The sequence below is a fragment of the Corvus hawaiiensis genome, chromosome 19 (assembly GCF_020740725.1).
Source record: "Corvus hawaiiensis isolate bCorHaw1 chromosome 19, bCorHaw1.pri.cur, whole genome shotgun sequence".
Lineage (NCBI taxonomy): Eukaryota > Metazoa > Chordata > Aves > Passeriformes > Corvidae > Corvus > Corvus hawaiiensis.
The window spans coordinates 4,760,043-4,785,538 of record NC_063231.1 but is presented as its reverse complement, the minus strand read 5'-3'; the positions used below and the strand labels follow the sequence as shown (position 1 = coordinate 4,785,538).

The 25,496-nt window shown below is 46.3% G+C and overlaps 2 protein-coding genes and 1 long non-coding RNA gene across 5 annotated transcripts in view; 2 read left to right on the top strand and 1 right to left on the bottom strand.

The window, feature by feature from the left end:
- Nucleotides 1-12: 12 nt before the first annotated feature.
- On the top strand, nucleotides 13-11,297 carry SCPEP1 (serine carboxypeptidase 1). Its single transcript, XM_048323881.1, has 13 exons — nucleotides 13-97; nucleotides 1,048-1,193; nucleotides 2,056-2,145; nucleotides 2,846-3,001; nucleotides 3,463-3,537; nucleotides 3,756-3,828; nucleotides 4,757-4,794; nucleotides 4,978-5,106; nucleotides 6,547-6,631; nucleotides 7,398-7,511; nucleotides 8,156-8,293; nucleotides 9,596-9,759; nucleotides 9,886-11,297. Exons 1-13 carry the CDS (start codon nucleotides 46-48, stop codon nucleotides 9,949-9,951), a joined length of 1,326 nt encoding a protein of 441 aa, XP_048179838.1. The 5' UTR covers nucleotides 13-45; the 3' UTR covers nucleotides 9,952-11,297.
- A 4,014-nt stretch (nucleotides 11,298-15,311) lies between these two features.
- On the bottom strand, nucleotides 15,312-21,884 carry LOC125335632. Its single transcript, XR_007207505.1, has 3 exons — nucleotides 21,399-21,884; nucleotides 21,092-21,280; nucleotides 15,312-15,654 (listed from the first exon to the last, which is right to left on the bottom strand). It is a non-coding gene; the product is annotated as an uncharacterized LOC125335632 (long non-coding RNA).
- Nucleotides 21,885-22,774: 890 nt separating this feature from the next.
- RAB11FIP4 (RAB11 family interacting protein 4) overlaps nucleotides 22,775-25,496 on the top strand; it is a 125,271-nt gene continuing 122,549 nt past the window's right edge. The window contains exon 1 of one of the 3 annotated variants that reach the window (XM_048323408.1): nucleotides 22,775-23,093. In XM_048323408.1, coding sequence (XP_048179365.1) covers nucleotides 22,959-23,093 — 135 coding nt within the window. In that variant the 5' untranslated portion in view covers nucleotides 22,775-22,958. The remainder of the gene's footprint in view (nucleotides 23,094-25,496) is intronic. The other 2 variants (XM_048323407.1, XM_048323406.1) reach the window with 2 other exon arrangements.

Sequence of the window (25,496 nt, the reverse complement as noted above, 5' to 3'; positions counted from 1 at the left end):
GGGCGGGGCGGAGCCGGTCCCGTGACCGCGGGAGCTGAGGGAGCGATGTGGCTGCTCCGCGCTGGGACCGTGCTGTCCGTGCTGCTGCTGGCGGCAGGTACGGGAAGGACGGGGCGGGGCGGGGCGGGATGGGACGGGAGCAGGGCCTCCGGGTACGGCGCTCCTGTGTCCTGCGGCCGCTGCCGGGCAGGGCCCGGGCTGAGCCGCGGGAAATTCCGCTTGTCGGGGTGGCGGTCGGAGGGGACAGAGAGGTTGGCGGGAGTGCCGGCGGGAGTAGCAAAGCCTGGCCACCGCGGCTTGGAAGAGCCTTATCGCTCCTTCTCCAGTGCGCTGTTGCTATGAGATTAAGGGATGGGATGTCAAAGGTCTGTTCTGTGTCCGAGACGGACAGTAGACTGACCGCGTAAGGTCACCAGACTTTACTGACTTAAATGAGTTTAAATTATATTTTGGATTCCTTTAGAAGTGACCCTCTGTCTGTCTGCACCTGCTCTCCTTGGGGGCTGTGAAATGGTGTGGTCTCCGCAGACACCCAGATCAAAGTACTGGGATGAGCTCAGTTGATCGGATCATGGAGCCAATAACGGCAAGGCTGTGGGTTCGATCCCTATACGGGCCCGTTCACTAAAGGGTTGGACTCGATCCTTTTAGGTCACTTTCAACTCAGAATATTCTGTGATCCTTGTCGAAATTGTAGCCGGTGCGAGTTATTCTATTTGGGTTAGTGAGGCTGTTCCTTCAGTCCAGGCCTTGAAAACACTTCAAGAACAAATTATTCCAGCAATTGGGCTGTTATTCCGGCGGCAGCTCTAACGCCAGGCTCCGATAAGGAAGCGCTTAATTACACACTTCATTCATTGACGATAACTCAGCTGTGGGTGGGGGTGTAAGCACAGGCAGGTTTCTTATAGTAATTTTTTTAAATAGTAGTGGCACTTCTAATTATCACACCCAAGACTGAAATGTAGTGTTTTGGAACAAATCTGGTGAAAAGGCCAAAGCTGAGCCTTTTCACCTAGCTGATTGTTATTTTTATTTCCCCTCAAGGTGTAGTTCTGAGGCAGCCCCAAGAGCCCAAAGAGGTGTGGGGATATGTGGAGGTTCGGAACAAGGCCCACATGTTCTGGTGGCTCTACTATGCAAATAACCCAACCCAAGACTTCACAGAGTTACCTCTTATCTTGTGGCTTCAGGTAAGGTTTGGTGAGAGACACCTAAGCAATAATTCTTTCAATCTACGCCTGGTTCAGTCTGATATCTGATATTGTGGAGCTGTACAGAAACAGGATTCAAAGCTGCCTGATTCTAAATGCCTTGCCTTGTGAATGAGGTGTTGGGGTTGGGAAAAACAAGGATGATTTCATTCTGCAGTTGTGAGGTGTCCTCAACTGCTCACCATCAAGTTCGAGTGCAATAACAGAGCTTGTTTTTATCTTTCATACAACAGTAGTGATTTTTGTGCATTGTAGTTTCACAGCTCCTTTCCTGGGGAGTTTGAAGTCTAAACAATGTTCAGAGAGAGAGAGTAGATAAAGTAATCAGAGATTTAGGATGATTTCTAAATGGAAACAATCCCAGTTTGATAAAAGTGGTGGCATGTTCTTCACAGTACATTTCAGAAGTTAATGTTGAATAGAATCACTTGAGGACTTGGTGTTTTTCTTTCTGGGTTACTTCATCAGAGTGAAACCTACATGCTGATTAAACTAATGACTTGCAAAGCCCTGGTTAGCAGGTAGTTAACTTTTGCACTCCATATTCAGGAAATAAGGTTTTGAAACTGTGCTCACATAGCAGGCAGCTCACCAGAAACTCTCACAAGTAGGGTGACTGCTTCTCTGTTGAATTCTTGCTTTCAGAAATGGCATGTGTGTGCATAACCGAAGACCATGAGGAACAGAGCCTGCTCTGCAAATTAATGTGTAGTGTAAAAGCTGGTTTTAAAAATTTGCAGTCTGTTGTTCTACTTACTGGCTGGCTTGTATTTTTCTTCCATCTGTCATATCTATGCCATGCTGCCTTTTAACGTCTTTGTCATTTGGTATTTCCCTGCAGGGAGGTCCAGGAGCTTCAGGCTGTGGATATGGGAACTTTGAAGAGATTGGTCCATTAGACAAAGAAATGAAACCAAGAAATACAACCTGGGTACAGTAGAGAGTTCACCTTCTAACTACTAATTGCAAATGTTTATTTGCTTGCGTAAGCTGATGATCGCTACGCAAAAAAACACAGAACAGTTTTTCATCTAAAGTTCAGTAGAACTATAATATTTCAAGTTAATATATTCTGGTTAATAAATTAGCTTATAGGAATAGCCTTGTTTAGAACTGAGGTATAGACATATTAATTTGATTTGACGAAGTATATCTGTTCTTCCATGAAATTGTGAAATGCAGATGTCTGGGAAACAGAGAGCAGGGAAATTGTAGAAAGTGTTATTTCAGATCACAGCTTCGTTGTGTGCAGTCACAGAGCTTTTTCTGGATGGCTGGCAGTGTAAAACCTGTGGCTTGTAATTACAGGTCCAGTAAGGGAAAACAAATTACAGCTGCCTGTGAAGGTGGAAGTTTAATTAGTGCAATATATTTGTGCTCTGAGCTACCAATAGTCTGAATTACTCCAGAGTTCCCTAGGTGACCTGCCCCACAATCACTGGGACTTTTTGGGTATATTTCTGCTTGCAGATTGGGCAAATTGAAGTTCTTTATGTTGCACCTAATTTTTCTGCAAGTTTTTTCAGGTCTAGGGATTTGCTGGCTCAGTTAATCATTTGTGCCATCAAAACTAAGTTTTTTTGTTGGTTCTGAACTGAGGTTTTATACAAACCTTCCTTCTGCTTCTGCAGTTGCAGGCAGCCAGTATCTTGTTTGTGGATAATCCTGTGGGCACTGGATTCAGTTATGTGGATGATTGTAGCTTGTTTGCCCAAAACCTTACTACAGTAGTTTCTGATATGATGGTTTTTCTTGGAGAATTCTTCAAGTGTAGAGCAGAATTCCAGGTAAGTGATTTGAATTCTTGTTTATCGTTGTATTTTTTCTTTGCTTTTAAATAGAATTCAAAAAGAATTAGGGAACAGACTTCCAGATGGGCAGTGTTGTGCTGCTGGGTAGTGTTTGGTGCAGGTATAACCACTGTCTTATTTGCCACATTTCAGAAGTTGTATCTTGAATTTGGGGTTAGTTAGATAAGCATTGGGGTGGATTATTGTATTTTGAGTGATCCAAGCAGCATATATAGGATCACATCTGCTTATAGTTCTAAAAAACTTTAGAACCAACCCCAGAAAATCCCTAGGATGTTATGGAAACCTTATGTGCAGCTTAAAATAGAAAAACATTAAGTGTTTGATAGTGAGGAGGTGAACAGCTAGTGCCTGGATCCTGTGGGATGTGGGAGATGGTTGGAGATATCTTCTTCCCTCCACCCAACGAGTTCCTTGTGTGGCTTTTCTCTCCTCAGACCATCCCATTCTACATATTCTCTGAATCTTATGGAGGTAAAATGGCTGCTGGGGTTGCTTTAGAGTTGCACAAGGTAAGTATTTGGAGCATATAGTTCACTTTTCACTTTAAAACCTGGGGTTCTACAAGTACTTTCATTTTCTGGAATACACTGTCCCTATTGCCTAATTCACAATGCTACTTACTTTTTTCACTTAGAGAAAACTGATTCTAGAGTAATGAATAGCTAATTAAAATTTGATTCTTGGTTTGATTTTTTGCTTTGTTTTGTTTTTCCTCTTATTCACAAAGGCTGTTCAAAAAGGGACCATAAAGTGCAATTTTAGGGGGACTGCTCTTGGAGACTCATGGATTTCTCCTTTGGGTACGTCTAAACTCCTCAGACTGTGGATGATTTGTTGTTGTTGTTTTGTTTTGTTGGTTGTTGTAATAATTCCATGAGTGCCTAAAGTCAAAAATGCCATCCCTGCCTTAAGTGAATTAACTCTCTAGTGAGTCTGGTAAATCAAAAAGTAATACTCGGCCTTGCAAGCTGTGACTGAAGAATCTCCCTTTAGAATGTATCTAGATTAAGAAAAGTCAGAGAGCAAGGTCAGTGAGGAGCACACTTGCATCTGAAGTGGAGGGATGGTGAAATGTCCCTACACATCTCCACAGCCTTTGAGGTGTTTTGTAAGAGTCCTGCACTTAAATGTGGCCACCAAATGACTCACAAGGCTGCAAGTGGGATTTGTGTCTGGTGGAGGACAAAAAGCAAATGAAAGGGCTCTTGGTCCTTCAGTGGGATTGGCAAGGGCAGGCTTCACAGATTCCCTGCAGCACAGGACAATACCAAACAAACTCTTATCTGCCTGCCGTCAGCTGATCCTTGAGAATTTACAAACAAACCTGTTATAAAGCAGATTTGTTTTATAACTCAATTTTTCCCTTGTGACTTTTCAAACAGATCAGTTTTGATAATTCCCATCCTCTTGTTAGACCTCTGCCCATGTTCTGGCAGTGTGCTGCAATGCTGGGTGGAGAATATTTTGGTAAAAATATGTTGGTTGCTTTAAATAAATTTCACTGGTTAATTCATAGGGGGTTAATGTTGTTGCAGGATTTGTAAAGAATCTGCTCTGTCGTACATAACCTTAGGGTTAAACTGAGCTGACTGTACCTTTTTATTGATTAATTCATCTCCATTTATTTTTCTCATAAATATTGTTGCCCCAGTAAAGGAAAAGTAAGTTAAACCTTATGTCAAAGATTGATTGTCAATTTGATGTCTCAAATCTGTTCTGTTTGTTTAGACTCTGTGCTGTCCTGGGGGCCCTACCTTTACAGCACTGTAAGTACCTTCTTAATCTCTTGGTCCTCACCTGATCCCTTGTGCTGCCATACAGTACAAATGGGTGTTGAATCTTAAGATTACCTCTTGGCCTGAATAAAACCTTGAAAGCATGGAGGCTGTTAGCAATAAATTGATGTGGAATTGTAATTAAAGATGTCCTTCATTGTGTTTGTCTTCCAGTCTCTCCTTGATGATAATGGTCTAGCAGAGGTGACTGCTGTTGCCAAAGAAATAATGGATGCAATAAATAAAAATCAATATGGGCTGGCCACTGAGCTCTGGGGCAAGGCTGAAGGTGTCATTGAAGAGGTGAGATCTTTGACTAACATTAAGAACTAACTGCTGCTTGGGGAGGCGCACGATTTCAAGTTATCCTTGAGCGTTGAGCTGGCATGAATTCTCCAACCCTCTGCCCAGTCATTTTTGCCAGGTTTTTTTTTATCCCAGTGCTGATACAAAGGAGTGTTTGCTATGCCCCACCGTGTGAGTGACAGAAGTGGGCAGGACTGCCCTTGTGGTCTTCCAGTATTGCATTGAGGTTTCAGCATTTAACTAGTCCTCTTGATTCCCACAGTTTCAAATTAAATAAGCTATATCTTCTGGAAAGCTTTGAATATTGAACACTGCATCCAGCAAGACACAAACTTCAAGTTAAGCACACATCTCTGTTTGAAGAACTAAAACAGGATGGAAAGGAACCTCAAGTTATGGTCTGTTACTGTGGCACTGCATCTCATTACTTAGAAAGTTCCAGCATTTGCTTTTGTTTCTCCTGTTAAAAGGTTGCTCCAAAATCTCATTCTTTGTTACAGCTCATTCTTTAGTACATGTAAGACTCTGGCTTCCTTGGACAGAAAGGCTAATCTGGAACCACTTCCTTTTTTTGCTCTTGTTTTTGGAGTTGTTTTTGTTGTTATTTTTTTAAATTTCGTAGCTGACAGTGCCTTGCACATAGGTGGTTTCACTTCTTGCTGTTTGGAAGGAACTTTTGGTTCCTGTTTTACTTTTCAAATCAACTTGGCTTCTCCCCTCAGTTGTGATGGTGCTGGCGGGTGAAGGCACTGCAGTTCTTCTGGGATTGCTGTTGTGAGATGATTTCTTACCTAAGCATCAGAACTTTAAAAACTCAAAAATCAAGTAAAGCAGGACTTCAAGAATCTGGAGTAACTTCTCTAATGGCAACACTGCTTGCATTTGTCCTTGGATGCAGGCAGCCTCTGTCAGCTGCATCAGAGCTGCCAATCTGCAATGTTTGGGCACATCCAGCTGCCAGCAGTTCCAGCAGAGGGGTGGCTCATACCCATCACCACGTTTTCAAGGAAGCATTTTAGATTTTGGAGGCTTGTAGGTTGAAAGGATGTTGAGCAAGAGCAGCACCAGACTAGACCTGGCAGTAGGGGCTGTCTGAAAGCATCACCTGGCACTGCAGCTCTCTGTCATGAGTAATGCAGGGTAAGGCTTCCTGTAGCTTCACCTCTGCTTCAGAGGAGTAAATAACATCTCTGGCACAACCCATGTGTGAATGATACAGACTTGAGGAATCTCTTTCCCACTTCTCAAAGCAAATGTAGAGCTAAAGTTTTACCACAAGTATCTTCCTGGTGTGCAGGTAAATTGGCAGGTCACAGGGTCCTTTATTTAGGATTTACTTATCTTTTTTTTTTTTCTTTTATTCTTTTCAGGAAACACTGTTCCTCGTACCTGAGAAATGTTTTTATTAGTGTTACTGAAATTATCTTGTGTTTTCAGAACACAGACAATGTGAACTTTTATAACATCTTGACTAAGGAGGTTCCAGAAGTGAAATCAGATGAACAAGAAAATCTCCATCTCAGTAAGTTGTATTTAAATACTTGAACTCCTGAAGTCCTGTGTTTCCATTCACATACCTTCAACTTTGGCAGTGGAGAGAGCCTCAATGTAGCACATCCTTAAAATGGATGTTGATATTCTCCCAAGCAGAACTTGTTTGCTGTTGCATAAATTGAGACAGATAGGAATGTGGAACAACCCTATAGATGACACCTCCACCTATACATCCTGCACAGATTACAGCAAGGAAGCAGTCAGTATAATTGCAACATCATTTTATGACCTTTTAAGTTACTTCCTCTTACTGTCTTTCATTTCTGTCTTTACAACAGGACACAAAAATGTCTCATCAGTATAAACAGTCTGATTAGACTCTTGCTCCACAGTTTTTTTGTATCAATGTGAAAAACACATGTGTAGAGTTTCTTTCAAGCTCTTTTCTGTTGTCTTCATAAGGGAAGGTGCAGTTAACTCCTGAAAGTAAAACACTGCAGTTCAAAAATAACTGGTCTGTTGAGAAGAGCCAAGTGGTTAAAGCAGAAGCTGATGCCCAGAAAAAGTGCAGAGTTAGGCAAAAGTAGGAACGGATGGGTTCTTCCTGTATCATCCTGCCTTAAATAAGGGTTTACTTCAGTGGTTTCTAGTAAAAGTAAGCAAATCGCTCTCTGTGGTGGTGCATTTTCATTAGAAAAAGGTTTGTTGGCTATGACTGATACTGAAAATTGTTATCTGTGCAGGATGGGGTCTTAAACGTGCCACTGATCAAAGTGTGTTCTCTCTTTTCTCAGTGCGGCTTTACCAGCGCCATGTCAGAAAAATGCATCAGAGCAGCCTCGATGAGCTGATGAATGGGCCCATCAGAAAGAAGCTGATGATCATTCCTGACTGTGTGAAGTGGGGAGGTACTTTCCTGTCTGCTAGTGTGCACCTGATGAGTCCATTACCGCTGTTTACAATACTGCATCCTGTAGGAAAATACTCTGACAACTGGTTACATTCAATTGTCGTTACCCATGGGGCTAAGAAGGGGGTTTGTTCTCAGAAATGAAGATGTCATGGGGCAGGCCTGTGGGCAGATGTGGTTCTGGTTCTGATTCTGCTGCTTGTATCTATCTTTAGCCAAGTAACTGAAAATACAGGGGGAGGGAGGAAGATCCTCTGTATTTTAGCAACTGGTTTTTGTCTGTCATGCAATCTTGCTGAAATTCCTGTCAGCTTTTCTCTGCCAGAAGTCTGGTGTCATGTAATGACGTATCATATGGAGGAGAGGGTGTAAACAGAAAGGAAGGCTTAAAGGACTGATGCCAGCACCCTGTGTGTAAATAGGAGCTGGAAGCTACAGCCCTGTCTGTGAGTTCCAGTGGGAGCACAGCTGCTCTCTGGTCCTCTGGTTCCTTAAACTGATAAATCACTGGTGCCACTTTGGGCTAGGACTGTTTTATATGCAGCTATGAACTCCATTTTAGAACCTTTAGCCTATGCCTCTATCCCAGCTTCAGAATGACATCCTTCATCACTTAAATTTTGTCTTTCTGGTTCCAACCAGGTCAGTCCAGACAGGTCTTCGAGAACATGGCTGAGGACTTCATGAAACCTGTCATTGATATTGTTGATCAGCTTTTGGCAGCCAATGTCAGTGTTACAGTCTATAATGGGCAGCTGGACCTCATTGTTGACACCATGGGTAAGGAACTTCTTGAGTGGGGGTGGAAACAGAACCTGTGATGAGTAGAATGTGGAGCTGTCAGTATATTGGTACCTAGATTTCTCCAGTCTCCTGTGCAAAACTCTTATCTAACTAGCAATGCTTAAATACTACAGTCATAAATGAGCAGCACTTAGGATGTTTTGCTTATTTCCTTCTGAGAGAGGCAAATCCTTTACCTTCATTATACTGTTGAGAAATGGATCTGCAACATCACTAATTGCTTGTTTCAGTGATGCTAATAATTCACTTAATCCTCCTGGATAGACACATAGATGTGCATGTGTGTATGCTCATTCATAGGCAAAGAATGCTGGTAATTAATGAGGGAGGATGCAGTGGAAGAGTGATCACACCTGCTCTCAGTGTAGGTTCCTGCACATGTTGGGCTTTGTTTGCTGCTTGCAAGATGCTGGTTTAGTCCAAGGGCAGTTCGGGAGCCAGGCCAAGTGATGCTGAAGCACCTCACAAGGCTGCTGTGCTCCCTTCCACCAGTCTTTTCTCACTGACTCCACAAACACCTTCCTATGTTGTGAAAGGTTTTATTCTTTGTCTGTCTCTGCCCACTTAGATATTCAGATGCCCTTCATGAACAACACAGCAATTCATAAATCCAGGAAACAGAGTATTTAGGCTGTCAAAACAGATTAGCAGTTAGTAGTGCTCCAGTTTATCATGTTTTGGTCTAAAATTGAGCTGTAGTTAACATGTAAATTCTTCCAGTAGTTCACAGGTAGGCTAAAGCTTTGTCCCCCTTGGAGTCCTGGAATTGATCTTGTTGCTGTCTTGACCTCCACCTTCTCTAGCAGCACCTGGAAACGGAAAGCCTTTCCAGTCTCCCCTCAATGAGTGTCTAACAAATAGAGAAATAGTGCCTCTTCTGATTTCCAGGAGGGGGACTTGGTATGGCTGATCCTTCTCCATGGCAGGACATTCAAGGTGTTTGAGGTGCAAAGCGAAATATGTTGGAATTTCTAGGGCTGCAGAGCCTCCAAGAAGCACATGTTCAACTTTTGCAATCCTAAGTCCATTTCATACATACCTTCACTGTTTACTTATTCCCTTCTTCCCACCATTGGTTTGTTTCAGTTTGTCCTGAATTTCTATAGGCATAACAAAATTGTTTTTAGGATCTGAGCACACAGACTCTGTGCTAACTCTGCTGTACTGGTATCCAGTACAGTGGGCATCCAGCTAAACTGGCCTCCCAAGCTGCTGTGGAACCAACTTATCAGTAATTACCAAGTATTAGTAATCAATCCTATCTCCTATCTCCAACAGGCCAGGAGGCATGGATCCGGAAACTGAAATGGCCTGACTTGGACCAGTTCAGCCAGAAGAGGTGGAAGGCACTGTATGTGTCTCCAGCATCCACTGAGACAGCTGCTTTCCACAAGGCCTATGAGAACTTGGCTTTCTTCTGGATTCTCAAGGCTGGGCACATGGTAAATAATAAAGTCCTTGGGGTGGAATCAGCAAGAAGACAGAAGATGTGTGTGTAGCTGCTGTCTGAGCACCTGCTGTCTTCTTCCTTATAGCAGCTGCTTATTCTATGCTTTTCTCTGTGCTAGGTACCAGCTGACCAAGGAGAGATGGCACTCAAAATGCTCAGGATGGTGACCCAGCAGCAGCACTAGGGGAGGGGAGGTCAGCTGGTCTGGCTTCCTGCCCAGCACCAGGGCACTGGAGGAGTGTGAGTCCAGGATCCTAAGCCAAAGGAGGCACAGTGGCTGTTTGGACACACAGCCTTCCTCATCTTTCTGATACTGTGCACAAGTGCTTGTGGAAAGGCTTTTTTTTCCTTGAATGAGTTACCACTTTTTAATTTTTAAGCTGTGATTTGCTGCCTTAACACTGTTCGTAAGTGACTCTTCCAGAGGGAAGTCCCCTGTCATAAAGAACAAGCCCTGAACCTTTGCCTTGGAAGGATTTTGTGCTCTTGCCCTTCCCTGAATGCTCCCTTGTCTGTTTGCACACCAAGAGTAAAACTGATTTGACTTGATTTACTTTGTGTTCCTCTGGGAGAGCTGACCTGCTTCATGAGGCTGTGGAATGTTCCTTCCTTTGTCTTCAGGCTTCTGCTTGAGTCACCTGGCTGCATTACAAGCTGAAGACATGGAAATGCCAGGACAGAGAGGACCTGCCCTAGAGGAATCACAGTCCATCTCATCTTGCTGAGGTGCCTGAATTAGGATCCAGGGTTCTTCAGACTTCCTGTGCTATGGAGAGAGAAGAACATCCCACAGAGGAGGATTTGACCATTTTCATCTGAATCTTGTTTTCATTCTTCTTAATGCCCATTACTCAAATTTTGCCTTTAGCCTCAACACCTGAAGCACATCCAGCAGGAATTCCTGCTTTTCTGTATCCTGAAGCAGAAGGTCTGTTAATACCCTCTTGTTATACCAAAGAGTCCCAACAGACAGAAACCTCTTAAAACCTTCTGGGTTTAGCCTGGGGAGTGGAAAGGAGCATTATTTGAGCAGTAACAGCATAATTCTGAAAGACGATAGGAGTGTTTAAAGGAAGGATATACAAAATCTTGATCCATGTCTTTTAGAGATTTTTTTTAAGTCTTGCAGAGACCTATTATTTTGCAACATTTATTTTTATAATGCATAGTCAAGAAGAGACTTGGTCAGACATCATTTGACTTTTGCTATGGAGCATGAAGTAGTTATTTTTTATTGGTGTCCGATAGGAGGCACAACAGCTCCTTCCAACTGTCAGAATCCTAAATAAATAGCAATCTCTCAATTACTCTAGCCACTGAAACTGTCATGAAATACCTGATAGCACTGTCTTAGCAAGAACTGAGGCACAATGCTGTGTGAACACACATGCAATCACCCAGTAGCTGCACTACTGGCGCCTAATAATTGCTTTTCTTTTTGTGTTCCCTTCTTGTATTCTTGAGAACTTTAGCAATGCAAATCCAGATTTGGTTTTTTAAATGCTTTTTTCAATAAATAGGTCTAATTCATCTCTCTTCAGCATCACATTGATTTCACTGCTTGAAAATGACATCTTTTCTGTTTTGGCTTTTAGATGAACAAGAGGAGGTTGCTACCAGTGTGTAAATTTGCTTATCTGCATTCCAGGAATATTTTTAAATAATTTGCCAAGCAAATCAATATGTTTTTGCCTGGGTAATGTGCTGGTTTGGGCTGGGATAAAGTCAATTTTCTTCCTAGTAGATAGTGTGGGCTATGTTTTAGATGTGTACTGGAGACAGTGTTGATAACACAGGGTTGTTTTAGTTGTGGCTGAGCAGTTCTGGCAAGGCCTTTTCTGCCCTCACCAGACCCCACTAGTGAGGGGCCTTTTGGGAGCACAAGGAGTTGGAGGGAACACAGCCAGGACAGCTGACCCTCACTGACCCAAGGGATGTCCCAGACCAGGTGGTGTCATGCTCAGCTGGGGGAGAAGAAGGAAAGGGGGGACCTTGGGAGTGATGCCATTTGTCTCCCCAAGTAACTGTGGCATGTGATGGAGCCCTGCTTCCTTGGAGACAGCTGCACACCTGCCTGCCCATGGGACGTGGTGAATGAATTCCTTGTTTTGATTTGCTTGTTGCCTATTAAACTGTCTTTATTTCAACATATGAGTTTTTTCCCTTTTACCCTTCAGTCTCTCCCCCATCCGTCTGGGGGGGGGGAAATAAGTGGGCAGCTGTGTGGTGTTTGTTTGCTGGCTGGGGTTAAACCATGACAGCAGTTTGAGTTGGCTGGTCCTCAGTCCTGTTATATACAATATTATGCATTAATCCTAAATTAATACTATAGGGCTTGATAGAGGAAACTAATTGAGAAGGTGGTCTCTCCAGAAAGCAGCGTTCAGTGCTGTACTCACCCTTTTTTATCAAATGGGACATTGATTCACATTGCCATGGGCTGGTGCTCAGTCACAGGCCTGAAGCATCTGTTCCTTGTCCTGCTTTGTTTTAGCTTCTGCAGGTTTTTTTGTTGGCAGAGACAGCTTGTGAGGAAAAAAAATGGCGTCAAGAAGGCTGGTGGTAACCATTTGTTGGGTTTAGGGGCTATGCCAAATATAAATATGCTAGAATAAAAACACTTGCCCATGGAGACAGGCTTTTAACTAGGGTTCATTTAAATGCAAACAACAAAGCAGCAATCCTTTAGCATCAAGGAAGATTCATTTTATTCCAGCAAAGGCTTTGTCACTGATGTGTCACAGCTCTAGATCATCACAAAGGTAGGTCACCTGTCCAGCAGATGCTGTAGGAGATCAGTTGCTTTGAAAGGAGTTCAAGTCCCACTGTGTATCTGATTAGCAGTGACATACTTTGTCCACTTTGATTTCATGCACTGTGCCTTTTCCAGATAAGGGCAGTAACTTGGCAAATCCATTAGAGTGATTCATTCTAAATATTAATAAGATTTTTTACAGATGCTGGATCAGTCAGAAGAAAACAGCTCAGTGTTTGTATTTCATCCTCTACAGCTGCAGACTGATTGCATAGGTAGCCTGACAGCCACTGACTTATTTTGCTCACTATCAGTTAATTTTCCCAGAAACAAATCTCTGTTAAAAATCAGTAATTCAGTACTGCTGCTTTAGCATGAACAGTTTTGGCTTTCTATAACTATCTGCCTTTTCCAAGCCAGAGAAAAACCTAGAAGTTTCTTTCAAAGCCACAACAAAAGAAGAATGTCTGAGGAAATTCTGAGGCAAGATGGAAATCTTGGAGCAATTCTTCATTGTCATGTTGTGTCTATTATCCTGTAAATATTCTTAAGTATGGCAGCACAATTTTTATGTGTCACTTCTGAACCCTGAGACATACTCATGTTTTTCTGTTGGGGTCCCCCCCCTGCCATGGAGCCCTGGGAGCAGGGCCCTGGGGGCGAGATACGGGGGTTCCCTGCCCCTGGTCAGCCTCATTCCCCATTGGTTGGTTTGTGTTCCCCAGTGTGGGCAAGGACCCTCAGGTCCCGTGACTGCAGGGTTCCTGAGCAGAGCCCCGGCCATGCGGCTGGAGAAATAAACATCTCTGAAACATCTACCATGAATCTGTCCATACATACTTCTTTTCCACGGGATTCCTGGTTTGATATATGCTTGTTACAGTAATCCCCGCAGTAGCAACTGGTGGAGGAATGCGGGCAAGACACCAATCCCTGAGGAAAATTCGTGAGTAAAAAACCACTCTAGACCTCTCTCTTCTCATCTTGGTTTGGATATTCTCTCTGGACTATGGAAGAATTGTGGGAAATGGGGCTCTCTGAGCCACAGAAAAAAATGTATCTAGAAGTAAAAGGAATCCTTGAGCAACAAAACAAAAAAGTAATGCAACCAGGAGATCTAGAACATTTTTTCATCTGGCTTTTCAAAAGGTTCTCCTATATTTCTCAAGACTTACTTTTTGATATTGAACCTCCTGGATCTTGTGAGGGGTGTTTCTGGGATGAGATCTGGGATAAGGTAAGTGATCAAAGAGAAGCTTTCCGTGCATACCTTATAATCAGTGAAGCTCTTGAGGAGCATTTGTATGGTCCCATTACCCCTAAAGCAGAAGATCATACTTATCCCATGGCCGAGACCGTGCGGCCGCCATCCCGTGAGCACACGACTGCAGCCGTGCCGGCGGAGGTGCCTGTGCTGGGTGCGCCCGGCCCCCTCGGGAGCACGCGCCTTATCGCGGACCCCATCCCTGTCTCGGGGTCCCCGGCCACGCGACCACGAGTGAGGGAGCGATGCCGCAGGCGCCGCGGGTGCTGTGGGCCACGAGCAGCCAGGAACCGGGCATCGGCGTGGCAGGCTGCTCTGAGCACACGGCTCGGAGAGCCCTGTGGAGGGAGAAGCGGCGGTTTCCACAGTGACACGAGAAGCCGCGCAGCACCGAGCCGGAACGGGGCCACACTCAAAGCAGCGTGGAGTTTGTGGAGCGGAACCACTCACAGGGCACGGGGCCAGCGGCGATGGCAGCGCGGGGCCACGCAGAGCCCAGACACGTGCCGGAGCAGCGCCGCTCGGAGAGCGCGGAGCAGCCGCAACGCGGGGACCTGGCGAGACGTCGGAGTCGGTGAGGCGGCGGCCACGCGGGACCAGCAGCCACGACGAACACGCAAGCACGTGATAGGAGAAGTTATAGCAATGAAAATCACAGGAACTGCGAAATGGTGCAATGTCAAAAACAACTACGGATTTATAACACGAGATGATACAGGGGAAGATTTATTCATCCATAGAACTGCCATTAAAAGGAATAACCCTAAAAATTACCTGCAAAGTGTAGGAGATGGTGAAGTTGTACAATTTGATATAGTGCAAGGAAAGAAGGGTTTACAAGCAGCGAATGTTACTGGGCCTGGAGGTATTCCCGTCAAAGGCAGCCGTTATGCACAAAATTATAAACAATATCCATCCCAGCAATTTCCCTACCCCCAGCCTACTTTCCCCTTTTACCCTATACCCAATATGAACCCTTTCCTAAGTTTACCCCATCCCCAGTTTATTCCTAATCTGTTTTTCACCCCATGGCTTCCCTATACAATTCCATTTCCCTACAATTCCTCTCCGATGCCGAGGGGGGGATGAAAAGAGGGAGGGAAGAAATTAAACCCTCTCCTGCCTCAGTTTCCCCACAAAGCATGCCCGGAGAGTTCTGTCTCCCTTCTGTCAGCCCTAAGATGTTCCACAGAATCTGTTTGGACATTTAAAGACTCAGGAGGGTGGCTTGTTTTGTCTTGAAACTGTTCTTGTTATGTTTATCCAGTTGTTTTCATTCTCCTTTTATTAAAATAAAACGGGTGAGCTGTTGGGGTCTCCTCCCCCCTGCCGTGGAGCCCTGGGAGCAGGGCCCTGGGGGCGAGACACGGGGTTTCCCTGCCCCTGGTCAGCCTCATTCCCCATTGGTTGGTTTGTGTTTCCCTGTGTGGGCAAGGACCCTCGGGTCCTGTGACTGCAGGGTTCCTGAGCAGAGCCCCGGCCATGTGGCTGGAGAAATAAACATCTCTGAAACATCTACCAAGAATCTGTCCACATATACTTCCTTTCCACAGAACTCCTGGTTTGATATATGCTTGTTACAGTAATCCCTGCTGTAACATTTTTCCAGAAGGGATTCAGGGATGGAGTAGTAATTTATCTGGCCCACAAACTCATGCAGAAACAGTAAGAATTTGAACAGAGCAGAGTTCACCCTCACAAAGTTTCTCTGAACCTGGTTTTGGCATTTGCTGTGTAATAGATTTGATAGTTAAGGAGTAGTTGTATGTCTTGTGGAGGAACAAATGAACCATTTGGTCACTGCTTGGAGAGGATTTCTTTTCTTTTTGGTGGCTGATTGAGGTAGGAGAGAACCATGTTGGATGGATCTGCAGGAGAAGAGGTGTATTAGCATGCATGGCCTAATGCAGCAGTTTTCAACCAGTCACCTAAAACATTATCAAGGAAAGCAAAGCATCCTTACAAGTTTCATATATTGACCATTACTTGTCACCTGTGTTTAAGTAATTCAGTGGCAAGCATTAGCAGAATTGATTATTGAACTAACTATACCAATGGTCTAAACCGGTTGGGAATACTGCCAAGCCATATCCCACATAGGGGACTTCAGAACTTCCAGCATTGGTCTGAAATGCTCCTGAAATGTTAATCTTCAGGACATATTCTAAAGCATACTTCTATTACAGCTGGTGATGGGGGTCAGTGGCTCTGACCCAGGAAGAGGTGACCGGTCCGGGGAGATGGTCCCGAAAGGAATCGCCTTCCCGAGGCCTGGTGTCTTCCCTCAGCTGCTGGCAGGAGGGCCCGTGCAGAAGCTGTCAGCTCTTTAGTGATTATCAGCTCATGATTCCAGCTCAGCTCTGCAGGGCAGCCTCCAGGCCAAGCCAGACCAGAGAGAGAGACGAGAAGGCTCGTGTGGCTGGTTCTGCACAGAAGGTAGCTTTATTGTTGGTCCCCTCCGGCGAAGGGGGGAGTCAGGGACGAGAACTCTCTCTCTGTGGGGCCCCAGAGAGCTTGCTTTTATAGGGATACAGGGGATCAGTAAGGGACCAATGGATTACAGAGGATCTGGGATAGGAACAGACCAATGGGTTACAGAATGATCTGCATAGTGTCTCCCAAAGGATTGTGGGTCTGTCTTTTCTCGCCGTGACCAAAGTGGTTGCCTTTCCAGGGAGTCCTGCTGGGCGATTGCGAAATCTCTTATCTCAGCGGAGTTCCCTCCAGGGTGGGGGCTGGGCATACCCCACATACTTTGATGCCTTTTTTTTTTCCCTCTTCCTAACCTACTTGAGGTTGGAAAATAAGGCACTATAAGGGCACAGTATTGTGTCTCAGAAGACCAAAAACATACAGATTCCAGCTAATGTGTCACTGTGGCTCTGCTGTTCAGTATTTCCATCTAATTATTGCACAAATCTGGATCCAAAGTACCTTTGTGGTAAGGCAAGGTTTAGGATGTAAGACTTGTCCAAATTTCACTTGGATGTCACGTAGGCAAACACAACTACAGATTCACAGGGGACTTGAAAAAGCAAGGCCACAGTGACTGCACAGCAGAGAGGCAAACCTCACACTTTTACTGAAGCTGATTCAAATCCAAGAGCTCATTTCTGTTCTCCCCTAGTTTTTATCCTCCAGTTTCAACACCAGCATTTATAAGTAGATACTGTTCTGAATAGGGCTGTATCAGTTTTGAAATGCTGTGAACCAACTAAGTGTAAGAGACAGCTGGAATAATTCCATCTGCAAGCTGTAGTCCCTAGACTTGACAATGCCTACCACAGTCATTTTTGAGGGCAAATATAAAGGCTGCTAGAACCAGCCTGGTTAAGCTGCTTTTCTATTGCTTCTCTGTTCCTGAAGTCTCCTTTTCAGGGCTATTTCTCTACAAGCTGGTTGCAGTGTGTCTTTGAACCAGACTGTGCTCATCAGCATTAGCCCCACTTGGTCTGTGGCTAGTCACAGCAATAATGATGCTGCACCTACATTCTCCTGTATAAATATTTTTGTTCTGTCCTTTATCTCCCATTATTAGCCAGCTTGGACTCATCTCACACAATCTGTTTGGAGACACAACAAGTGATGACTGACATTAGCATCAGTATGGTATATCATGTTTTAATTTTATTATTCCCTCCCATTTCTCCTTGCTGAATACACCAATATCTGGGAATTACATTCCTGTAGTTAGCTCTACTAAAACTGCAGATGGAACGTATTTATTCAGATGTTGTGTGATCCATCTTGGATGGGACAAAATAAACAAAATTGTAGTGACTTCATTTGAAGCAGTAAAAGATTACTTTTAACAGTTTATATGCTGTATTATGGGTGAGTTAGGCTAAAAAAACACACTGGCTGATGCATCCTCAGTCTGTTACAGCTGCTAGATGATTTTCTAGATGATTCATTTATTTTTTTTAACAAATTGAGGGATGGAAAGGAAGAAAAAAAAGGTCTTCAGGAATCTGGGGCTTAGGTCTTAATGTGATTTGCTCGTTAGAGCCAGAGAGGAATGTCTGTGTGTCACTTGACAGCCCTCTTTGGAGTAGAAGTTGAAAATAGCTTGACTGCTGCTACTACACTGGGTCTGCTTTTCACAGGGTTGTCCTACAGCTTTAAACATTTTACTGCTTTCAAGAGACTGCCAGATGCCATTGCACGTTAAAATCTGAGGGAAATGTAAGCCTGCCCAGCTGCTCGGAGCTGGTCAGAGAAAAGTGGGCAGGTGCTGTCCTTTTGCTGAGACAGCAGGGAGGTTTCTGGAATGTACCAAGAAGAGAGGCTTGGCCCCAGGGCATCTGGAGGACTGTGGGACATGGAAGAGGGAGAAATCATGTCCATTAACCTCTGCTTTACGTATTATTTTTCTTGCCAACCTCGGCAGGTGGTGACACACGTGCAGTGGAGTGACCGGCCACTCGGTGGAGTAAGGAGACCTCGGAATGCCAGGGGAACGCGCTGGCCTTGGCATCTGCACCCGTGGTGCTGTCCCTGGAAACACTAGGGAATATTCGTTTGATCCTATGAATTCACGGTGGAATCAGCTGTATGTGAACCGTGACAGACGATTGTTTAATTTTAGCTGTAACTTCGGGAGAATAGGTAGTTTGGTCTTTGAGTAGTACATGTGTTGTAAGAAGAAACAAATAAGGCATTAATGTGCAGTTGCTTTCTAACTGGGCTCATCTTTTTGAGTTTTGCTCATGCCTAATTCATCATCTGGTAAGAATGCTGTTGAAATCGAGCAAGAGCATTCCTACTGTGTAAAATTAAACCACTAAAATTTTACAAGGTGAGGTCCCATAGCACCTAGAAAATTTCAAAGGAAGATCCTTGCTTGTAGAAACATTTTACCAAAATTTCTAACTTTTGTTGTTGTTGAACTTTTTATAATAGAAAAATAGATTATAGAAAAGACAGGAAAAAATAAAATCAAGTATCTTGCTTCTGTTCTGTACCTAATTAAGCTAGTCTGAGAAAACTCTATTACCTCTTAAGTAATATTTTTAATTTCTCAGAGGCAAGGGTGTTAATAAACTGGTTATTTCTGCCTGTTACCTGTTGTTTGTGACATTTAAAGAGAATGTCTAGCTGATAAGACACATCTGTTATGTTATTAATCAGAGTAGTCAGCGGGAAACAGGATTTGATTCAAAATACAGTAAGACTATGAGAATTTAAATATTCAAGGAGAGCTATATTGTGGATATTATAAAGAGAAATTGTACTATGAAGCTGTTCTTAAGGGCTGGGTCTCAGGATGTTGCTGGAACACAACCAGAATTGTAGATAAGGCCATCAGCCCTGGAGAGTGCCCTCCTTAGATGCTGTTTCTGACACCAGATTACAATTTGCTATGTAAGTGGAACTGACATTGATGGAAAAGCAGCCGATTGTAAAGAAATCCTGCAAACGACAGCCATGGCCTGTGGTATGCAATGAAATATTTCCTCTATTCTCAGCAGGCAAATATGGTAGCATCACCACTAGTCATATTTCAAGTTCAGGAAACCAGATTGGCAGCATGTAAAATACTTATTTCACATAGTTCATGAGTCAAATGAAGAAGTTTCCAAATATCTCTGATTAAACAAGTAGTTTGATATGCCAGTAAGGAAAAATAGCCCACTGGTGCATGTCCTACCTAGAAGCGGAGAAGCAGGGATGAGCGAGGAGCAGTGCCAGCCACTGGAAATAAAAAACAACCTCCTGGATTCAGCCTTACAAACTTCACCTTGGCAGTGCAACTGCTCAGCAAGTGCATGGCACGTGTTTGGTTCACTGTCCTGATTTTAGCCTCCATGGGACACCCCCAGATTTAAGATCCCAGACCTTTACTGACAGCATGTCTCATCCCAATTCTCCTGTGTTCAGTGCTATCAAATCATCTCCCAGCTGTCAGATATTTGCTCAACATATTCAGCTGTCTCTAATGACAGCTTCTACAACCTCTACAGCTCTCTTACCAGCTTCATTCCAGTGCTTGCTGGCACTCAGGCTGTCTGTGGCAGTTCTTGGACTTCAGCACTAATTCCCCAAACCATAGTGTCTAAACCTAAATCTTCTCCTGCATCCACCCCTTCCAAATTAGTGCAAAACTGACACAGATTTTAATGCTGACAGTTTTGGTCTAAATCCATGTTGCCCCTTACTTGCATATCTAGACCAAGTTCCTTCATCTTCCTGAATAAGATAAAGGAGAGTCAGTGGAAATTAACTGGATTTCATGAAACTGAGCACAACCCCTCTGAGGTGGGGGAACTCCTCCTCTGGTCCTGACAAACAGGAATATTCCCTTTTTTTTTCTACCACAATATTTTTTGTGACTCCACTTCCCAGTCTGGGCCTGCACAGCTGCCCACCTGCACACAGAGAGGGAAGTCAGAGCAAGGAGTTACTGAGACAATCTCAGCAAATGAAGTGGGACAGTAACACAGATGTGCTCTGAGCCTTTGAAGAGGTTGAACTCACTTCAGAGCAATTAGACTAACAGGAGCCAATTCCACACAGGTGTCTTCCCACAACTCCGAGGTGTACCAGCTCACACATTTTTGAATAGGTGCCCCCAAGGGCTATGCTGAGCTCAATGTCCACATAACCTGAAGAGTTCAAGGGTCTCAAGATAAAAGCTAAACATCCCCACGTCTTAAGAATTCTGCTCTAACTAGACAGCTTCAGAGAAGTTTGCTGATCAAATATTCTGCTCCCCTTTTCCCTTTCACATCTCTTCAGAAATTCTTTGCTTCCCAAGGTTCATATCTGATTTCTGCACTTCGATTTTTTATTTTTTCCAGACTGGAAAGACCGTTTAGTACATCAGTGAGGGAAAGGAGAACTCTTCCATGTTTTTTTATAAAAATAAAGGAAGATCAAAGTGGCAGAGGCTCTGGAATCAGGTCCTTATCTCTCTGAGGGTGGCTATGTGGGGAATTGTATTGCTGTCACTGTGTTGTTGATTGACAGCTGACTTACAGGCTACAGGGCTGTCAAGCCAGCCTCTTTCCAAACCTTGAATTTGCACATAAAAGGGATGAGAGACTCATGCTCAAAGAAATAAAACTTCCTGAGAACACACTGGTTTCTACGAAAGAGATCAATTTGGGCAGCTTGCTCTAATCATGGGATTTTCAGGGTTGTTTAGGGCCAATGGACCTCTCTTACTGCAAGAAGCAAATGAATGGATACTGTTTCAATTCAAAACCCACTGCACTTACACGGTCATTCATTTTAGTTGGATTTTAGTTGGTTATCAATCACCTACAGAATGTCACTCAGTGAATGATGGTCATCGGCACTCACCATTTACAGCAGGAAAGGACTGCTGGCAGAGGCAGTGAGTACCTGAGCCTGACTCAGCCAGAGCTCCTTCCTCCGCAAGAGCTGGACCCATCATGCCTGGTCTGAGGCATAGTGCAGAAACCAGAACCATTCCTGGTCTCCCCTCTGGCAGCTCACAGCTGTGGGCTTCAAAGACAGTCCAAAACACTCCTGAGAGAAAGAAAAGGGTCAGAGCAGAGACATCAAATTAAAACCCAGCCATGGAGCACAGCAGTTGCAGGCGGCTTTAATGAGGAATCCTGCCAAGTCAGGGACATCCCTTCCCTACCTGCTCTGTCTCGTTAAAGCGGGGGTGGGCAGTGCCAGTCCGCAGCCAAGCCCAGCCATGAGGGGATCCTTCCCATGGCTCTGCCTGCTCGCTTGAGCGCAACGGAGCACGGGGAGCTCCGCTTGTTCTGCTTTGCCTTAATTACCGCTTAACTCTTCTACACTAGACTTTTCCCCTCTAGCCTGGAACTGTTCAGACCAGGCTTTTTCTAAGAAAAAATATTGCAGTGTGACTAGTGTTTTATTTGGGGTGTCGGACTGAGGTATGGAGCAGTGAAGGGGGTGCAAACGGGTCCGTCCGCTGCCGCAGAGCCCAGGGGATGCCAGGCCGGCTGCGTCCCGGGCTGCAGCTGCTGTTCTCCTGTCCATCCTGCCTCGCTCCCTGCCCGTTCCCTCGCTCCTGGGGCGGTTTCCCTGCATCGCTGCTGTTCCCAAATCCCGTCCCGCTGTCCCTGTCCCGCTAGTCCCGCTGTCGCCAGTCCCGCTGTCCCTGTCCCGGTCCCGCTGTCCCCCCGGTCCCACTGTCCCCCCTGTCCCCCCGGTCCCGCTGTCGCTGCCCCGGTCCCGCTGTCCCTGCCCCGGTCCCGCTGTCCCCCCGGTCCCCCCGGTCCCTGCCCCGGTCCCGCTGTCGCTGCCCCGGTCCCGCTGTCCCTGCCCCGGTCCCGCTGTCCCCCCGGTCCCCCCGGTCCCGCTGTCCCCCCGGTCCCGCTGTCGCTGCCCCGGTCCCGCTGTCCCCCCGGTCCCCCCGGTCCCTGCCCCGGTCCCGCTGTCCCCCCGATCCCGCTGTCGCTGCCCCGGTCCCGCTGTCCCTGCCCCGGTCCCGCTGTCCCCCCGGTCCCCCCGGTCCCGCTGTCCCCCCGGTCCCGCTGTCGCTGCCCCGGTCCCGCTGTCGCTGCCCCGGTCCCCCCGGTCCCTGCCCCGGTCCCGCTGTCCCCCCGATCCCGCTGTCGCTGCCCCGGTCCCGCTGTCCCTGCCCCGGTCCCGCTGTCCCCCCGGTCCCCCCGGTCCCCCCGGTCCCTGCCCCGGTCCCGCTGTCGCTGCCCCGGTCCCGCTGTCCCTGCCCCGGTCCCGCTGTCCCTGCCCCGGTCCCCCCGGTCCCTGCCCCGGTCCCGCTGTCCCCCCGATCCCGCTGTCCCTGCCCCGGTCCCGCTGTCCCCCCGGTCCCCCCGGTCCCGCTGTCCCCCCGGTCCCGCTGTCCCTGCCCCGGTCCCGCTGTCGCTGTCCCCGGTTCCGCGGTTCCCGTCCCACCCCACTCCCGCCCGGCCTCGCCGGGGCCTCCCTGCTGCCCACGGCGCCCCCTGGCGGCGGCGGCCGCCCCTCCCTCAGCTCCGTCCTCCAGCTCTGCCCTATTGTTCTCCCGTCCGTCGCTCCCTCCCGCCCTCCGCCGGGGCTCGCGTCCTCCCTCCGCTCTCCTCCATCCCTCCCTCCATCCCTTCCTCCTCCTTCTCGCCGTCGCTCCCTCCCCACTCCCCGGAGCTGATGTCACGCACCCGCTGAAGGCGCGGGCGATCATGGCTGCTGCGGCCGCGGCCGTGCCGCCGGCCTCCAGCTAATATCCGCGATGGAGCCGGCCAGCCTGCTGCGGTTCCTGCGGAAGCTCAAGGAGGTTTTCGACGTGTGTGATGAGGATGCGGATGGGTTCATCCGGGTGGAGCACTTCGTCGCCCTGGGGCTGCAGTTCGGCCAGGGGGATGAGGTGAGTGCGGCGACCCCCGGCCCCCGCGCAACTTTCACCTGCTGTGCCAGACCCCGCCCGGGCCGCCCCGTCACCCACCTGTCCTCACCGCGGCCCCGTCCCTTTAGGGAGCCCCCGGTTCGTGCCTCAGGGCAGCCCGGTCCCGCTCCTTTCGGGGCGGCTCGGGCTCCCTCCGTTCCTCGGGGAATCCCAGACCCCTCCCCTTGGCGGCCTGGAGCCCCCTTCCCTCAGGGCCATCAGCCGCCTTCCCCCTTTCCCGTGGAGTCCTCGCCAAAGGCAGCCCGGCTCCCTCCTTCCCTAGGGGGTCCCGGAGCATCCCCCGTCCCTCGGGGCAGCCCAGACTCCCGCGCTGACCTGGTCCCGCTCCCCTGGGGTACAGGGACCGGTCGCGGTGCCTTTCGGAGGGTGTATTTATTCTGGGTTTTGTCCGTCCTGGCTGAGCCGAGCTCTCCCCGGGGTGCCGGGCTCCGTGGGGCACTGGGAGCGGAGCCAGTGCGGTGCCGGCAGTGACTGGATAGTCAGGGAAGCACCTGTCCAGGCACCCCAAAACCTCCGGGTGATGGGTTGGAAACGAGGGCTCCATCCCTGCCTCCCTCCAGCCCTTCAGTGACACAGCGTAAATCTGGAGTCGCGCCACCGGTCTCGGCAGAGCCGTTGCGTCAGTAGGACCGGTGTAAATCGTGACATCAGTGTAGATGGGAGTGGGATTCGGGCCAGAGACAATGAGGGGACGACATGCGCTGATTGGAAACCGTTCCCTCCAGTGATTCAGTCAAGGGCTGCGGCTCCAGCGAAATGAACCAGCAAGAAACGCTTTCCTAGGAGAAGTCTTGGGATGTTGCACTTCGCTGTTCAATGCTTCTCAATGCGCCCAGCAACTTTGGGTGCTGAGGGGACGAGTGCAGTTAAGACTAGGATGGGGTTCAGAAAACCAGTATCAAACAACCTTTTAAACTACAATAAAACAAATTAACGTGAGGAGCTAATAAAACGGTAGTTTATAGAGGGATGCCAAAGAGGCAGCAAAGCCAGAGTGAATTCAAGTAATTGTTGGAGCAAATCACTTATTTCTGGCTTACCACTCTTAATGAAACACAGCTTGTGAATTAAATCAGGAAATCAGGAGACAGAAGGCTTATTTCTTACAGATAGTCACAGGTCTTAAACATTTTCTTAATGAGAAGATGCAGTTTCTGGTTTTAACAAGCAGAATAAGGAGAAATGAGTAATAGTAACAACTTTTATTGATTTGGGGTTTATTTGTCTCATTGTATAATTTTATATATACTAATAGAAGTATTTTTAAATCCTTACTGCTAGATAAACTGCATCCAAATTGCTTTTTGCACTACTGTGTTTATTTGGAGGCAGATCAGGGACTTTCTTGTGCAGCACTGAGGAAGAATGACGAAATTCCACTGGCTGTTTTGCAGCAGGATGACACTGATGGTCATAGCAATCCTTTTTGGGTTTAGAAATCTTTCAGGTTGCAAGAGTGGAGTGGGTTCTGTAAGATACAAAGGAGGATTCAGGTGATGATCTCATAAGCTTAGAGTGAATTGGAGTATATTAGTTGAAAAATATTTAAATGAAGAGAAAGAGAAAACTGGAAATCCCAGTAAAGAGAGCACTAGAAAAGTTGTCAGTGGTAGTTTCAGGATGGGCTGCCTTGCTGGGCAGGCACAGAGTGCCAGTGATGAGAAATGCTTGCTTTGTGTTTTGTTCAGTTGTAACTGGCAGTGCTTGATAAGATATTTGTAAAACTGGGATAGAGAAGTCTTATCTATAAATATCTTATCTCTTTATCTATCAGTGTTATAATATAACTTGTTCTGGTTTACTTCCCTGTGCCTGGTGTAGTTGGTATTGGAAGTCTCTTGACTTCAAAGGAGCAGCTGAGTAAATGGGATTTGTAAATCACCCCAAGATGTTTGCTAGTGAAATACAGAATCAATTTTCCAAGTGCAGATTTACTCCGGAACAACAACTGTAGGTGAACTACTCTAGTTTAAAGGCTTGTTAAAAGCGAACTCTTTGTGTGATGAATCACAGTTGATGTTTGGGGATGGTGAGAATCTACTCTCCCAAGTAGCACAGTGCTTTCAACCTTGCATCTGCAGGAACCTACCAAGTTCTGTGTGGAAATGCATCTCCTGAAATTAAACTGAGGAGACGCCGTTAGGGAGCAGTTCCCTTTAACACATTAGAACATACTTGCTGTCAATAAAAACTAATTATATTTTTGATTATGCTACACTTCTTGGGCCTCATCCACCTCAGCTTCCTTTACATTCAAAAGAAATCTTTCCATGGGCATCAGTGAAAGATTGAGTTGCCCTCATGTATAATCAAATATAAACAGAATATTAATCTGTTTATAGAGCTCATCTGGCCACAGGAAGG

Coding starts and splice junctions, on each gene's coding strand:
- SCPEP1 (XM_048323881.1), top strand. CDS start 46: ATGTGGCTGCTCCGCGCTGGGACCGTGCTGTCCGTGCTGCTGCTGGCG. Junction 5,107..6,546: donor CTGAAGGTGTCATTGAAGAG/GTGAGATCTTTG, acceptor TTGTGTTTTCAG/AACACAGACAATGTGAACTT. Junction 8,294..9,595: donor CCTCATTGTTGACACCATGG/GTAAGGAACTTC, acceptor TATCTCCAACAG/GCCAGGAGGCATGGATCCGG.